The sequence below is a fragment of the Equus quagga genome, chromosome 3 (assembly GCF_021613505.1).
Source record: "Equus quagga isolate Etosha38 chromosome 3, UCLA_HA_Equagga_1.0, whole genome shotgun sequence".
Classification (NCBI taxonomy): domain Eukaryota; kingdom Metazoa; phylum Chordata; class Mammalia; order Perissodactyla; family Equidae; genus Equus; species Equus quagga.
In genome coordinates, this window is record NC_060269.1 from 55,159,743 (window position 1) to 55,176,060 (window position 16,318).

At 39.3% G+C, this 16,318-nt stretch overlaps 1 protein-coding gene across 8 annotated transcripts in view; it reads right to left on the bottom strand.

Moving 5' to 3' along the window:
• Positions 1-9,270: 9,270 nt before the first annotated feature.
• The window catches only part of MFAP3L (microfibril associated protein 3 like), a 42,222-nt gene continuing 35,174 nt past the window's right edge, over positions 9,271-16,318 (bottom strand). For 7 of the 8 annotated variants that reach the window (XM_046656061.1, XM_046656059.1, XM_046656058.1 and 4 more), the window contains one exon: positions 9,271-15,043. In XM_046656061.1, the coding sequence (XP_046512017.1) occupies positions 14,109-15,043 (935 nt within the window). In that variant the 3' untranslated portion in view covers positions 9,271-14,108. The remainder of the gene's footprint in view (positions 15,044-16,318) is intronic. The other variant, XM_046656062.1, reaches the window with a different exon arrangement.

The window sequence follows — 16,318 nt, forward strand, 5'->3', positions numbered from 1 at the left end:
AAAAACACCACTTTTCAATGAGTCAAGAGATCATATGCATCAATATCAAGAAGAAGGATACTTTTATTTAAAAAAATGGCTATTTCTTCCCTGGGTAGACTTCTCTACTTATCAAGGTTGGTTCACTGCTGTTCCTTGTAGGCATTATGATGAGATGCACAATTACCTAGTTACCGATTAACACAAGGACATCCTGTTGAACATCAGGAATCTCTAATCAGCTGGTCTGAAGAGAAACAACGTAACACACACCAATGCATGGGGAATTCTGAGAAATACCTAGGATTACTCTTCACACTTTCTTACTCTTAATTTTTTTTCCTGCTATTTAGCTTAAATTTAATACACAGTGTAAAACAGAAGTAGATCCAGAGATTATTAGGTCAGGAAAACTGTATAGTAAATACACTCTACTCATTTTCATGAACTTATTGCTTATTGGGTAATAAGATAAGGTAACTCAATACCATAATAAGAATTGTTTTGGCACAGTTAGTTTAAGAACAGATTACAAAGTAAGCACTTGATAACTGGTAAAATTAAATTCCTGAGTATTTAGCAAGAACAATTAAGATTTTCACAGTATTCTCAGAAAAGTAAAAACCCACTGGGCCCACCTTCGATCTTTACCTGGATCTAACAGTGCCTTTATCAGGTGGTGATAGAGAGGTCAAGTGGAGTTCAGAGAGACACAGCAAATAAGTAGAGAAGTGATTTACAAAGAGGGTCAAAAGGCTTTCTACCCTGTAGTTAAATAATACCTAGGGTCCAACCTCTCCTGACTCTGCAAATGCTAGAAAAGAGGATTTACAATGAGATTGGGCAGGGCTGATGTTACATAAGAAAGCAGCAGCTGAGCCACTGCCAGATGCCAGGTCAATGGAGAGCTCTGAGATTCAAGACCCTTCTTAGATTCATGTAGCAGCGATTATGAAACTAGGTCATTCAGGGGAGTGCAACAGAGTGGCCGCAAGTGGACTCTGGCAGGAAAAAGTCTGGAATCTGGCTCTGAATTCCACCTTCACCACTATCTCTAGAATATTATTAAACTTTAGGATGGGAGGGTCATATTATTACCAAGACAAAGAACTGGTTGATGTGGTTACGAGTGTGTTTCTGTCTGTATGGGGTGTCGTGGAGGATGTGAGACGGGCTAGGTTCATGGTTGCAGTTATTAGTCCCACTATTGCAAGATCACATGTATGTCATGTTGTGATGTGGTTCTGCTATTATAAGACCTGTCCTCTTGATTTTCCATACTTACTATTTCTGAGAATGATCAGAATGGCTCACAACCCTGTAGCACTTTTTCCTCCTCGTCTGCCTCTGGTAGCCAGTGGCGTGCTGGGTTGTGTGTATGTGTGTGTGCATGCACATGTGAATACATGTGCAGTTGTGACAGGGGGAGCAGTTCAGGGCCCAACAGCTCGAGGCTTCTAAGACGAGTTTGCTCAGTGTCTTGGAGAGCAAGGATGAACAATGATGATGATGTTCTGATGGTGGTGACAACATCAGAGGGCAGGTCAGTGGAGGGTAGATTCAAGAAGAGGAGAATGTGAGTGAGTTTATGAGGTCCAGGGATCAGGACAGTAAGGAGGAGTCAGCCTAGTGGAGATAAATTAGGCCTGACCAGTTGTGAAGTTTGGAAAGAGAGGTGGAATCAAGGAAGCATGCAGTCTTACCTTTCAAAGGCCCTTGTAAAATATGAGGGGAAAGTTAACCCACAGCATTGAAAGCAATTAATATTTGGACATTTTTATGCATCTTAGTGGATGCACACCATGGCCAAGAATGGCTGGAAGGAGCAAGAGATAATTATGGTGAAAATGTGACAACCAATAAAGTCCAGTATCTCCTGGGGTGTATTGAGTAGTTGCCTGTGCGAATTTGAGCGCCAGGCTACCTGTGGAGCATCTGGCTAACTTCAAGATAGGAGGAAAACAAAGGTATTCATTACCCGCTGGGGGCTGAGGCCAAGGCGAGATAATGGTCCAGCCTGCCCCATAACAAGACCAAGATGGAGAGGAAAAAGACAAGGGGAAAGTGGATTCCTCTGAGGAAGGAGGAAGGGGTAGGGGAGAAAATGGTGAGTCCTTGAGAAAATGAAGCAGCAGCAAGCTGCAGAAGCCCTTTACCTCCCCAGGAATGGTGTGAATGGCAGCCCTTCACAAACAAAGGCACTGGCTGTGCAAAGCGCAACACATATGGGCAACACCAGAATGTGCAGGTGCAGGATTGTGGAGTCAATAAACGTTCAAGTTGGTATATTGTGCCAGTTATGTTTCTCTCGCTCCCTTCTCAATCTTGGAATAATTCCCTCACTTAAGGAGTTGCATTTTCCTGCTCCTACGAAGAGAGGTCCATGGGCAGTGCTGCCCTGTTTGTGCCCTGAAAACAAGTCAGAGAAGAGAAACACCCTATCACTTAGGAAATAAAAATTTAAACTCATCAGCTCTTTGTGGATTAATTTTCCATTGGAGGCAGTCTGCCTTGGTGAAGATTAAGGAGAAGGCAGCACAGGCTCCAGAAACCAGATTCTCCAGTCCCACTTGTCACTCGAATGTTGTTTTGTTTCTTCCGCAGTAAAAGAAACCCAGAACAAAGGCAAGGCCATCTCAACAGTTATTGTATTAACCTATGACTGGGATGCCCTGTCCCCACCAATATCTGTGCTGCAGAAAGGATGTGGTTTTATTCTTCTCCATCTTCCACTGACTGTAAAGTGCTCGCAGAGAACAGGACACATAATGGCATGGAAGTAATTTCAATGTCACAATTCATTTTTCTTGAATTCACTGATGATTTCTAATTGTAGAAAATTGTCTCAGCAGGACACCACTAGAGTGGACAAAAGACTTTTAAAGAGCTCTTTCAAATATTAGGTGAAAGTGTGAAAGAAGAGAAAATGGGAAGAAATGTAAAGTTATATTTTATTCCAGAAAAAAGAAATCCATCCAGAAAAACTGTCCAGAGAATGGAGGAGTCTGTACAAGTATGGTTTTAGGTTCAAAAAGATTCTTCAACATGTCCTTTTTACCCTTCACTGAGCCCTATGAATGAACACATTTAATCCAATTCCAATAAATTCTAATTAGCTAGAAGACATATTTGTTTTCATTTAATTAACACTTACTAAAGGCCAGTAACCTTTAAGGTTCTGCGGGAAGCACTGTAGTGAAATGGATGTCCTTCCTGTCTGTATGGAGCTCACAGTGCAGTAGCTGAGGAATCTATTATGGTCTTGGGAAAATTACTTAACTTTCTGTTCTTTAGAACATGGGATCATCTATGAGGCTAAAGTGCCTGGAAGACAGAGAGGAAGAGGGTGTGTATGGTTACAGAGCGGAAACCAAGGAAAAGACTTAAGGGTTTACTCGGCTTTATCTAAATACTTTTTGATACGAAAAAATGACAGGAAATGTTACATCCCACTGTTGATAATCAACTATAAACAATTTTGTAAGACTCTGAGATACAGCATGTGCAAAGAAAACAGAGCAAAACTATTGAATTAAAGAATTATAGAATAAAATGAAAGATTATAGTTAGAGTACAGTGTATAGATTTTGTGCTTTAGTCTTGAGTTTTGAGTGGAAAATACAGAACTTCAATGTTACCAAAGCGGCAGTTAAAGAACAGTTTTGAACTTGATGGAAATAAAGTATCCTAATTAATGTAACACATTTTAAACAAACAGGTATTTGAAAGATGCTTTAATGTTGCTACTTTACTGAAAGTCTGCCCTCCACTATCACTGGGAATCATTTCTTAGGAATGATTTAATAACTTGATTTTTGTAACGGGACACTGCTGATTAGCTTAGACCAAAATGCTTTAAGCATTGTGGTTCATGTCAGTGAGAAGACAACCAGGACTAAAACGGGAGGGATTTCTCAACTAGCAATTAGATAATGAGTAGACTTTCCTATGACTTGAATAACTGACTCACACAAGCTAACACACACTACTTACCATATTTTTAAAATTCACTGATATCTGGGCATGGCTGGTCTTGGGTAACAGGACGAGGTAGAAGTTATTTTTCAGTTTTCTCATGCTTGCCTTAGGCAAGTCCTCTTATGCTTCCAAGATGTCAGTAGGCATGAGATGCTTTCTGGACGCTCAGGACCTCCACGCAGGCCTGCCCTCCTGGAAGTCGCCTTGGAGTCAACATCACTCTTCTCCACCCTCTTCGACACTTCTGCCCCATAGGTGCTCAGATTTCAGCTGGATGTTAGGTAGAGTCATAGAGTTAAACCAGTTCATGCTATGCATTCATAATACCTGACAGAGGCTAAATGTAGTTACAAGTCTAGCGTATTTGCATAGTGTGAAAAAAATGTTACTCTGAAGGAATGACTCTTTCTTGGTGGCAATTCAGCGGCTTTGAATGAGGACTCAAGACTCCTCCAGTGACCCTGTTCAGGAATGTGCCTCCTGCACTTTCTGTTGAGTTGGGCAGAATTGCTTTTCCCTCAACACTGTGGCCGGTTGTCTTAATTTTAATACTTGAGATCGTATAACCGGTATTAGGTTTTTACTAAGGCCCTTAATACTTTAATACAACGTCAGAACTGATAGATATTTCCTTATGGCCTTGGTGCTGGGCACTAAATTCTAAGTCGCATCTTACCCAAGGGAGAAAAATGCAAGGCTCACAAGGTCACCAGTATCAGAGGTTGTTTGGGTCTTTACTCATTATTTTTTACCACTTTGTGCCCTTAGTTTTGGAACTTCTGGAGTGGTAGTGAGTCCTAGGCATTCTAGACACTGGATGGAGTACTTTCTCTTTCCTTGAGACCTTTAAAGGCCTGTAGAAATCATGCCTTTGTTCTCTGTTCTGCATCTTTAGGCTGCAAGAGCACTGTGGGGTGTGAATTGAATGTCCAAGAGTTCCTCCACCAAGACACTGACTTATTCCTGCCTCAGATCCCCTGCTTCTCAAGGATTTTCTAGGATTTCAAAAATATGGCTGTACTTCCTTTCTGTTTCAGAAAACATCTGTCTTCATTGTGTAAGTCCTTCTAAAGCGACAGGAAATCACACATTAAGAAACTGATGGTTTGAACATATTTCCATGGAAAAACCCACTTACTACAATTAGTTCCAGATAAGCTTCACTTCTTTTACTCTAATTGAGTTTACTGATTTAAAAAATATGTTCTAGGGCGAGAGGTGGTTATAAAAGAGCAACATGGAGGATCCTTGTGGTGATCCTTGTGGTTCTGTATCTTGACTATCGTGGTGGATATAAAAACTTGGATATGATAAAATCGTGTAGAATGAAATACACGCAAATGAGTACATATAAAACTGGAGAAATCTGATTAAGATTGGGAATTGTATCAATGTTGGTACCCTGATTGTGAAAGTATACTATAGTTTTGCAAAATCTTACTATTGAAGGGAACTGGGTAAAGGGTACATGAGATCTCTCTGTACTACTTTTTACCACTTCAAGTGAATCTACAATTATCTCAAAATAAAAAGTCTAATTAAAGATGTATTTTATGTTCTAGGCTCAGAGCATTTAGAAAGATAAAATTCATACATGCAACATATAACCAAACACACATGTTCACAAACAGCAGTCAAGGTTCAGCCCACCATAGTGGGTACATAGACATTTTTGGTACCAGTTGGAGCAAGACAACTTCATGTTTAGGTAATGGACTGAATCTAAATTTGGTGTCATAAAGCATAGCCATCCTCTTTAGATCTCACACAAACAGGACAGTCAGGACTATAATTTTTCTATGATGGTGAATGTAAATATTAAATGAAGAAGGAAAATAATCTGAAAGTTTAGAATTCTCTATTTGTATTGATTTTTATATTGAGGTGTTTAAAAAAATCTTGTAAGGAAAATCTTGAAAAAGACAATCCAAATACATATGTAAGAAATTGGAAGAAACGTGTTACCTGTTTTATGTGTTCTTGCACTATTTTCCACTATGCACTCTGTCTTCATCCATTTGGGCTGCTACGACAAAAATACCATAGACTGCGTGGCTTGAACAATGAAGATTTCTTTCTTAATGTTCTGGAGGCTGGGAAGTCAAAGATCAAGGTATTGAAAGATTTAGTGTCTGGTGAGAGTCCACTTCCCGGTTTATAGACCAGGTTCTTCTTCTTGCTAGGTCCTCGCATGGCAGAAGAGGTGAGGGAGCTTTGTGGGGTCTTTTTTATAAGGGCACTAATCCCATTCACGAGGGGTCCACTCTTCAAGACCCTAATCACCTACCAAAGGCCCCACCTCCAAATACCATCACACTGGGGATTAGGATTTCAACACAGGAATTTTGGGTGGACACAAACATTTAGTCTGTGAGCATAACAACAGAAAGTCTTCCATTTTTAGCTATAAAGAAAAACATAGATCATCCAGCTGTTCTGCTTTATACTCATATACATACATAATCATACAATCATACCTACTTTACATAAATCTCTCATTGATTCAAAATATTGGGAGTAAAATGTTTGATTAATAAAGTAGTCCGTTTATTGAGAGTTAGTGAGCTTGAATGAAATCCAATTTCAAAGGATTCACAGAAAGTAAAATACATTTAACTCAATCACCTCAAATCCATTATGGAATGAGAGAAGGTAACATAAGATATTTAACATGATACAAGAAAAATACATATATATTTTAAAATTTGGCTTAAATTTGGGTTTTCTTTTTTTCAGGATCTGGCAGAGTTTCAGAAATATTATTAATGTATCTCAATAATTACCGTGATGACAAAAAAATTAGGAAAGTTATATTCTGCACATTGAAAACTTTAATGCTTACAGATTCCTCATATCAGCTGTCATCTTTCTTCTTTCCTACAAATAGAATGTATTTAAATTTTCTGCAATTCCTGAGGTCTTAACACTTTCAATTTCCTTCTTCATTAGACAAACACATTTCTACAAACATGATGCCAGGTCATAATTTTTGTAATGTTTCAGTTTTAAAATAATTTCAAACATACCATTAAAATTTACCGCTTTTATGTTAAACTGATAAAATGTCTACTACATGGCAGATGAGTTTTCTACTACAATCTATCCCATAATCAAGCATTTTACTTCATGCATAATAACCTGGTCTGCTGGCTGAACAGCTGAGGTAACGCTGGCAGGGAAGAGAGTAAGAAACGTCATCTGACAACAAGGGCAATCTGTATAGCTGGTACAGAGAATTTTACCGCTTTCTTCAGACAAACTTATTTTTTCCCCTTCATGCAAAAGCCTTGATGTTTAGAATGAAGAACCTTCTTAAAGCTTTGGGACAACTTTGTCCTCCTCATCAGAAGCCTACGTGGAAGAACTGTGCAGCACCCAGAGACACAATAATCAATCAGACTTAAAACCAGAGGCACCCATCACTGCAGGGGTCTCTGATACACATCAGCTGCACATGAATCATGAAAATTTTCAGAAAATAGATGCTATACAGCATTTACACTGAACAACAAAAAGTCCCTAATTTTGTTAGAGTTTTATGTGCAGGTATTTTTTGCATTATTCCCTAGGATTCCTATTCCATATTAAATTTTAAAACATGAGTCAATTACAAGAAAACCCACTCCATTGGTAGTGAGAAATTTGTGTTTTGAAAAATTCATATTGCTGTATCAACCATCATCCATATTTTTTAGCTTAACATTTATTAGTTATTTAGTATGAGGAAGAGAGTTATTTTACCCCTGGTATCTTCATTTTACCTAAGAGTGTAAATGCAATTGGTGCCTAATTCAATTGCTATTTAAAAATACCTCAATAGGCCATGTAATGCATACATATACTTCTTTCAGTATGTCAATTCTAACGGTCCTTGAAAAACATACTAATCTACTGAGGCAATTAATCTGCAACTTCATTTTTTTTTTTTCTGGCGGTTGAACCATCCTTGATTTAATGAGCTGTAGCCTTAAGGCATCTGAGGGGCTGGGAGGAGCACCTGATTCACCTGACTTCTACCTCTAACACCCTGTTGGCAGAACCTATTCCCTCTAAAGGGTCTGTGCCACATGGTGTGTAATCAATGCAGTAGTATCAGGAGCACCCCAAATTTTTGTAATCCTCTCTTTTACAGAAATGTGTTTATAGTTTTAGTTTTGTGTTGGCAGTAAAAAGACAATTTTATTGTGGCAGGACTAACTCATGTTTTTAGCTTGAGAGAGCCTAAGGACCAGTGTGCTACTACTTTTAAGATTTTGACTCAGCACTCACAACCTGTCAACAAGAGAACACGTGGCTGCGTAAGGTAATGAGCTCCCTATTTTTCAGAGATCTGCAAGCAGAGCTGATACGAATTAGGCACTTTGTAGAAAAAGACACATAAAGCAGATAACCTCACACTTTCTTCCAACTCTATGACTATACATGTCTTTGACAATCACTCAGATTAATATTAAGTCTTACTTAGCTCCTTTGATTAAGGCCCATGAAGAACACGGCATTCCAAAACCTGCAAAGAAATCTAGCAATTGTTTGTTCTGGGTCTGAAAAAAGGCACCAGTCAAAATTACCTCGTTAGGATGGAAGTTTCCCACTTCCTCTTTCATGATGATACAATTGTTAATTTTTCCATTAATGGCAGTATAATTCTCTTAAGCCCTTTTTTGCTTGAGAGAACCTATGGATGGTTAATTATACGCATAGTTCATTGGATAACTCACTCAGTTATTTTGCTTGGCTCTTTAGTCTACAGTAAAATACTGACTTTCTGCCTTGTTTGTTCCTCTTACTTTCCCATTTGGTAGTCTCCTTTCTCATTTGGTAGTCTCCTTTCTCATTTGGTAGTTTTGCTTACACACCCCACATTTTATCTTATCTGAGAGGAATTCAGCTTTCGAAGTTCACTTACTCATTGTCAAAGGAACCTACTTAGCCTGTTTTGGGATTTGGCCTAGATTTGGTGTTGTTGAGGTGTATTGTGGCAGATTACTATGCATGCCTTCTCCCATGGAATGTTCTTGGTATGTGAGTTTCCTGGTCTTTTTGAATTATCTACAGTAAGCTTGATATTATGTGTTAAAAATTATTTCTTGATATAGGTAAAAATATTGCTATAATGTTTGTCAGGACAGAGTTCAGGTGTCTGCATTTGGATAAATTTGTAGTTTTACATAAAAATTATTTCATTTTTCCCAAGATATGCTACAGATGCAAAAACGTAGGGATAAGCATTGACCACAGATTTCTTATCAATGGAACGAGTAAATAAGGCCACAATCATGCACCCATCAGGTGGGACATAACACACATTCCACATACCAGCGCAAACCCTTTATTAAAGCAATAATCAAAATACAGGATGGATCACGTTTTTTGTGTTTTTTTGCTACTATAACATCAACTTAAATATTAGTTATTTGTTTACATTTTTATTTTTTTAAAAAAGTGAACAATTATAGTTCAAAGAATCATCAGTTTCACATTTCCGCCCAGATAAACTTTTTCATCTTATTTTCTGATTTTAACAAAGGACATCCAGAACCAGAGATACAGCAAACCAAACATGAGTGCAAGCATCTTCTTTGACCCTAACTCACTCTAGTCACTCTATGGCGACTGAGAGATACATTTGAAGTCTTTTATTACTGGTTAAATAAAAATAATTTATGCCAGAATATTCTTTGAACTACTTGCTTTCTAATTTTGCATTCTCTAAGAGCTTCAATTTTGATTGTGGTATTCTAAGTATTAGTCCCCTTAAAAACGAAATCTCTAAAAAAATCTCAAAGATCATTATCACCTTCATATGATATTTTCTTGTATAACTGATCATTGGAAAAGATAATAAGCAATTCTGTTTTGTTTGATTTTTTCCCACCACTGATTCATTTAATCTCAATCTTATTTATCACTGTAGAAACCCTAAAAAAGTCATTAGGAAAATGAACTTTGTTATCTACTGAAGGATTTTTATATGAATAGGTAGGTGAATGTAAAAATGACCAAGATCTTGAAGCTTATCAGGTGCTCGAAATATGTGCATGAATATACAATGAGATTTGGTAGATATTTAAAGAGTAGCAATAAATTAGTTTAAAAAGCAAGAATAGAAACATGGATTTTAATCTTAAGGGACTGCCAAAAGGATATGTGAAGACAGGTAGAGGACAGTAGTTGAACTGTGCTGAGTATAAAATAGGGTTTTGGAAAGATAAGTTAAACGCTCCAATTTCTTACCAAATGAAACACTGAGAGGAAATATCCCATTAACAGAACCATAGGGGCTGCTGTTGAAGAGTTTTAGCACTGATATAACACTCTATTTCAATTTGCAAATAAAGGCGTCAGCTCTGCCTTCTGAAACGGTTCCTTCAGTGGCTGGGGTTGGTGTTCCTAAGCTGATCTGTGTTGGCTGCACTACATTTGGAGTGTGTCTGTTCAAAACATGCATATATTCTTTGTGCCTTACATTTTCTTCCTGTGCTAAAGAGCTGAGCAGATCCTAGATTACCAATAAGTAACAATCCAAGCATTAGAACATGTTATCAGTCGACTGAATAATTTACAGAGCCACAGTTCAGTTCAGTCTTTCCATCAAGTTGCTTTCTTATCTCACATTTGCCCTTCAAACAGAAGTTTAGACAACATAGACTTCTACAATTAAAAATGAAACCAACAACAAAAAGATAAAGAAGGAAAGAAGATTCAGAATCGATTGTGCATGATGTCAGATCTTTTAGCCTTAGTTTTGAAATAAGGGATGCTCATAAGCATCTGAGACAAATCATTCTGGACGTAACTGACGGCACAATGATGCTTGGGACAGGTAAGAACATTCAGAGATTTTAGAGTGATTTCTATGCGTTATGTATCACATTTGGTTCCTAGAGATTTTAGTCAAGTATTAGTAGTTCTTTTGCCAAGTATGATATACAAAAAGATGAGAAGAGCAGATGTGCCCTAAAGATATGAAAATATAATATATAAAACAAAGCCATTATAAATTACATAGATTTTCAGTATAAAATTTTTTTCCATTTAGAATAAATACCATCCAAGTTTACAGATCATCTAAGTGAATTAAATATGTACACGTATCTGAATCATTTTCAGAATTTCAAGGAAAAAACTGCTAGAGATATGACCAGATGACTCAGAAACCAGAAATGGTCTAATTTTGAGAATGCTTACATAAGACCCAAAGGACATGGCTTGGGATTTAGTGTTAAGCTTTTAAAACTTCCCAAATGAGTCTGACGTGCATGTGCGCACACACACACAGCCATACTTCTATGAATTTCTAAGAAGCTGAACAGTTTATCTTTGAAAAATCAGCCGAAAGTCACAAGGTCTTCCACATTTCATATTCTAGCAGGAAAGCCTTTCTCATTTCATAAAGACGCTGTAGGATAGGGAGAGTGTAGAATTTCTGGAAGGAAAAATTTCCATCATGAGCCAACCTCCTTTTAGGTTGGCATTTTATCAAGAGTTTTTTGATGCCTTAAAGAGGGGTAAAGTTTTGAAAATCTATATGATCTCCCCAGTATAAAGAAGTTAAAACCAACCTGGAAACATTCTTTGGTCACAAATTTCTGCTCCTGCTTCAAAAAAACTCTGCTCATTTTAAACTTTTTACCCCTCGTCAACATCTAGATGGAACAGATGCCTTCTCTTATAGTTTCCATGTGGAAATATGCACAACGGTTTATGTGGAAGGACAACTGAATAGAATGGGAAAAAGTTCACACAATATCACAAAATGAGCTTAAGTCTCTGTTGTTGTTTTGGGCGTATAGATCCATGGTAAGAATTTGCTGACCTCCATAACAAGTGGAAAATATCTATATTCTAAGAGTTGGAGATAAAACTTTTCTGTAACTCAAATACATAAAATCCTAGTCCAGACAGCCCAAACAGGAGTCATGGTTTCTCTTGATTGCTCACTACTAATTTCTTTACGTGACCACCAAAGACACTTCAAACTAGATGCCAACAGTTCATCCTGGCCAAGAGATGTTTGATCAAACTCCATGTCTTGTCAGATTGTCTTCCACACCAGTTATTTATGAATAAAGAAACTGTCAGGGGCACCCCGGAAGCCAAACCCTCTGCCCTCAGCTACAGAGCCAGACCCATTTGCTGTAAAGTTTCAACAGCAAAAGCATCCGATCTCATGCACCCATTTTTGCTCCCAATGTTGCCTGTCTCTTGCAACGGGGACCAACATGGATGATTACAAACTTTCCATAAAACTATAAATGTCTGAGCTAGAAGGGATCTTGTGGCCCATCAAGTACAACCCCATATTTTGTAGATGCAAAAGATTAAACCCCAGAGAGGGGAAGAGAGTTGTCCAAGGTCACTTATCCAGATAGTGACAGAGTAAGAACTAAGCATCTGGGTCTGCTGTCTCATGACTAACATGGTCCATGTAACCTCCAATGTCATGACCCCATCACTTGATGTGACCATGACCCTTAGAATTTCTTTAAGCTTAGTGTCTCCCCTGTTCCTAAGTGAAAATGAAATAACAACACTCATTCTCACCACAATTCAATCTACACTGTGGAAGGGGTCCTAAGGAAGTCTTGGGGGAGAAGATCCACAACTTGCTTAAAATGCTATGATTATTTGAAACTGATCCACTTTGTCTGAATAAGTAATATGTATAAAAAATGTTAGGTGAACCCAGAGACGAAAGTGAAAATCTTGAACGTAACTCAGAAAAAGAGCAAGGGTGATAATATTGGTTTGGATCTGTGAGAGAGTGAGACCATTTAAATGGTGCTCAGAGCTCATCTAGTCTGCCACCTCTGCCAGATAAGGAAACTGAGACCCAGACTTGCCCAAAGCCAGGCAGCTGGTTATTGGCACAGTCAGGTAAGGTGTTGGCCTTTGGATGCCTAGCTTTGTCTTCTTTCCACAGCATCATTCTGCCTCACGTATAACTCCTTTCTTGTGAGACTACAAACTAATTCAATACTTTGGCATCAAATGTGATGGTACAGTTATGCCACTATTCTAACCTTTCACTCTCCCCTTCAAGGACCAACAAGTCAGCTACGCAGTTTACAAAAGCAGACCTGGTCACACAACTTCACAGATCCCGACATTTGCTGCCCCAAATCAAGCTGGAGTCACCTGATGGCATCTGGTCCTTGCAAACCCTTCTGGGAAGCCAATATTCTACAACCTGCAGGCATTCAACGAATGCCCCCGTCTTTGGAAGCAACAAATTTCCCAGATAAAGCATCAGTCTCTGTTTGGAGGGTGATGGTCCTTAAATGTAAAAACAGCAATTTTCATGGGTAGAATGGGTATATTCAACCTTTCACAATCTCCCTCCAACCTCGGTTGAGCTCACCAAAATGCTCTCAGAAATGGACACGTAAACACATTTTTATTTGGCTATTAAAGTGCTATTCCTGGGCAAAGCTTTTCTCAGTTTCACAACAGCAGCTTCATTGGAAACAAAAATAGCAGTGTACGGAGAGAGGCCTGGGAAATGACAAAAAGAACGAGCCTACTAACTACTTTGGAACATTATAAATGACTTGTAGATATCAGTCCTCGTACGGGTGACTGACACCAAAGCCTCTGAGGTAAATGTTCTAGGGAGAAATAAGGACAAAGGGGCAAAGAGGACTAAACCAGAAAAACAATTAATATTAATACAACAAGTACTCCAACATAAAGGGACCATGAAAGGAACAAAAACTGAGAAGAAAGTGCAACAAACCCACGTACGTGCATTTACTATTGTAGCAGACCTATAATTTTTCAAAGGAAAAGCAATGCAGTGTGCATTGGAGAGGGCTCTTGAACTCGGAATATCTTACAGTAGTGTACTCTTTGCCAAAAGGGCATCGCCAATTAAGGTATTTGGCAGAGAAGAGCCTCTAAAATTCGTATCACATGGACACTTTCTGTCCAGTAGTATCAATTCTGCACCCTGATGTTCCCCGCATCCTTTTCTACTGGGGAAATTCCAGTCACAGAAACTGCACACAAGTGCTTCCCCTTTTGAAATGGCATGTCTCCTACCTAAGGGATGAGCGTCTCCTGGTAAGGCTTAGCGGCAAGTGCGTACTACATCGGTACTACAAGGAGCAGCCCCTGATTTTCTTGATATGCATAGCTTTTTGGAGTTGATATTAGACATGGCTTTCGTAAATTATGCAGGTGTTTCTGTCACGTGCCATTACTGGCTCTGTAGTTTCCAGGTGAGCTGGCGGCAGGACTCTATCTGATACCTCAACAGGTGTCGGCTCTTCCGACGTTAGCTCCGTGGATGTTACATCTGTAGAAGGCTCCGCAGTTTCTGGAGAACGTTCAGCGGACGGTTCTGTTTCCTCTTCATCTTTGACTTCAAATGGTATACCCTCTTGGTCGTCCATGTGATCTTTTTTGGACTGCGGGTGAATGGACACCTTGATGGCAATCTGCTGAGGCTGTTCATGCAGCGATGAGCCGTCTGAGTCGGCAGTGGGGGAGTCACTTCTCTTCAGGGAGTTTGGGATCGTGTACACCTCATCCCTGTCGGCGGCCTCCTGGCCTTCTGGAGTGTGCCGCACAAAATTCTGCCCTTGCTCCTCCAGCCCAACCACTTCCATGATCTCTTCCATGATAGTTCTGCAGTTCATAATGAGGGGAGGCAGAGGCACACTCCTGGCAAGCTCTTCAATATAGCGGGCAAACTCCATGGTTTTGAACTGGGTGACTTTGGCAAGCTCTAGAGTTTTGGCTGAGGTGATGATGGGGATCCGCTTGGCGATCTCAAATGCCTTTTGCAGCTTCTCCGCGCCTTCTGTCCTAAAGAACTCGTTGATGGCTTTCTCGGTCTTCTTCAGGTGGCTGCTCATCATGCACAGGCGAGTGATGTTGAGAATCATGACGATGGTGAAAGCCACGAGGCAAACGACCATGTAGTAGACTCCCATGTCTCCAGAGGTAAAGATGACTCTCAGGGTCACTGTGTTGTTCACAGTGCCATAGGCATTAGAAGCAACACATGTGTATTTACCTCGGTCTGAAAAAGACACCTTGGTGATGTTCAGGAGGCCACTGTCGTGCATCTGCCATTTTCCTGCTGGAAGGGAGAGGAGAGAATTCAGACAACTTCCTATTGAAGTGACTACAAACTCGCACATTACTATTACTACTGTTACTACTCATACTAATGATAACGACAGCAAACATTTACTTAATGTGCTTGCTATGTGCTAGACAATGGCGTGTATTACCTCACTGAATCTTCACAACAACTCTGTGAGGTAGGCACTAATACTAGCCCTATTTTACAGGGTGAAGAAACTGAGGCAGAGTTAGATTAAACCACCTTCCCAGCATCATCAGTTTGGGAGCAGTAGAGCTACAAGATGACCTTAAGTCAAGAGGCTGTATTCTTAACTACCGAACTACACTGTGTAATTCCACATCCTAGTGAAAAATATAGAAAACCAACCACCTGGAAAATACTGTGCTCTTACTAGAGAATTCCTTGACTGTAGCATGTGATTTTCTAAGCTGCCTGTGAGCACGCCTCTACTGCATATACGTTTGCTGAGGAGCTTAATGCTTCTCAGAATATAAAGTATTTTAGGATCAACACAGAATCTGGAATAAATCAATTAAATTATAATTGTTTATCTGGGTTTCTCACATTTGCGATGGAAGTTATCCTTGTACGACCTCAGTTAATTAAAACATAACTTCTATCATTAATTTTGAGACTCCACAATGAACTGTCTATACTACCTCAAGTTACAACCTAACAATGTGCAGATTCAGAGGCTGGATATGAATTCATATCAATTTGTTTTAGCCTTGCAAATAAATTACAGACCCATTAGGTTGAAAATAAGCCTCAGACGATGGAGAATGCATGTTGATAAGCGCAATTCTTCTTTCCCCTTCTGGCCTGGAAAGGATCTAGCTTTGCCCTGGAAATAAGGTTCTAAATCGGGCGAAACTCTCGAATTGGGATTAATTCTCGGTCTGCCTGTGCACCTGCAGGTCAGAGGAATCTTGGGAAGCTTAATACTGGATTTGGCTTCTGGATCTTGGGTCTGAGCCTTTATGAAATCCTACCACCTTCCTAGACTGTCCTATAGAGAAAGGAGGGTCCAGCTCAGGCCTCTTGGGAGCTCTAAGGAGCAGGCAGATATTTCTCTAGTAGTTCCGTAAGCCAAATTAGAGGAACCTCTCCTGAGAGATGGGGCAACTTAACATGTAGTCTCCTTTTAAGTATCTATGATTGCATTGTATCTTTACTTGTTTCTTCCCCTTCTGGCAGTGACCTTTAATTCTAATTAAGAGTCTGATATTTCCCAAGAACAACAAGGAACATTTTCTTTTTTTTTTT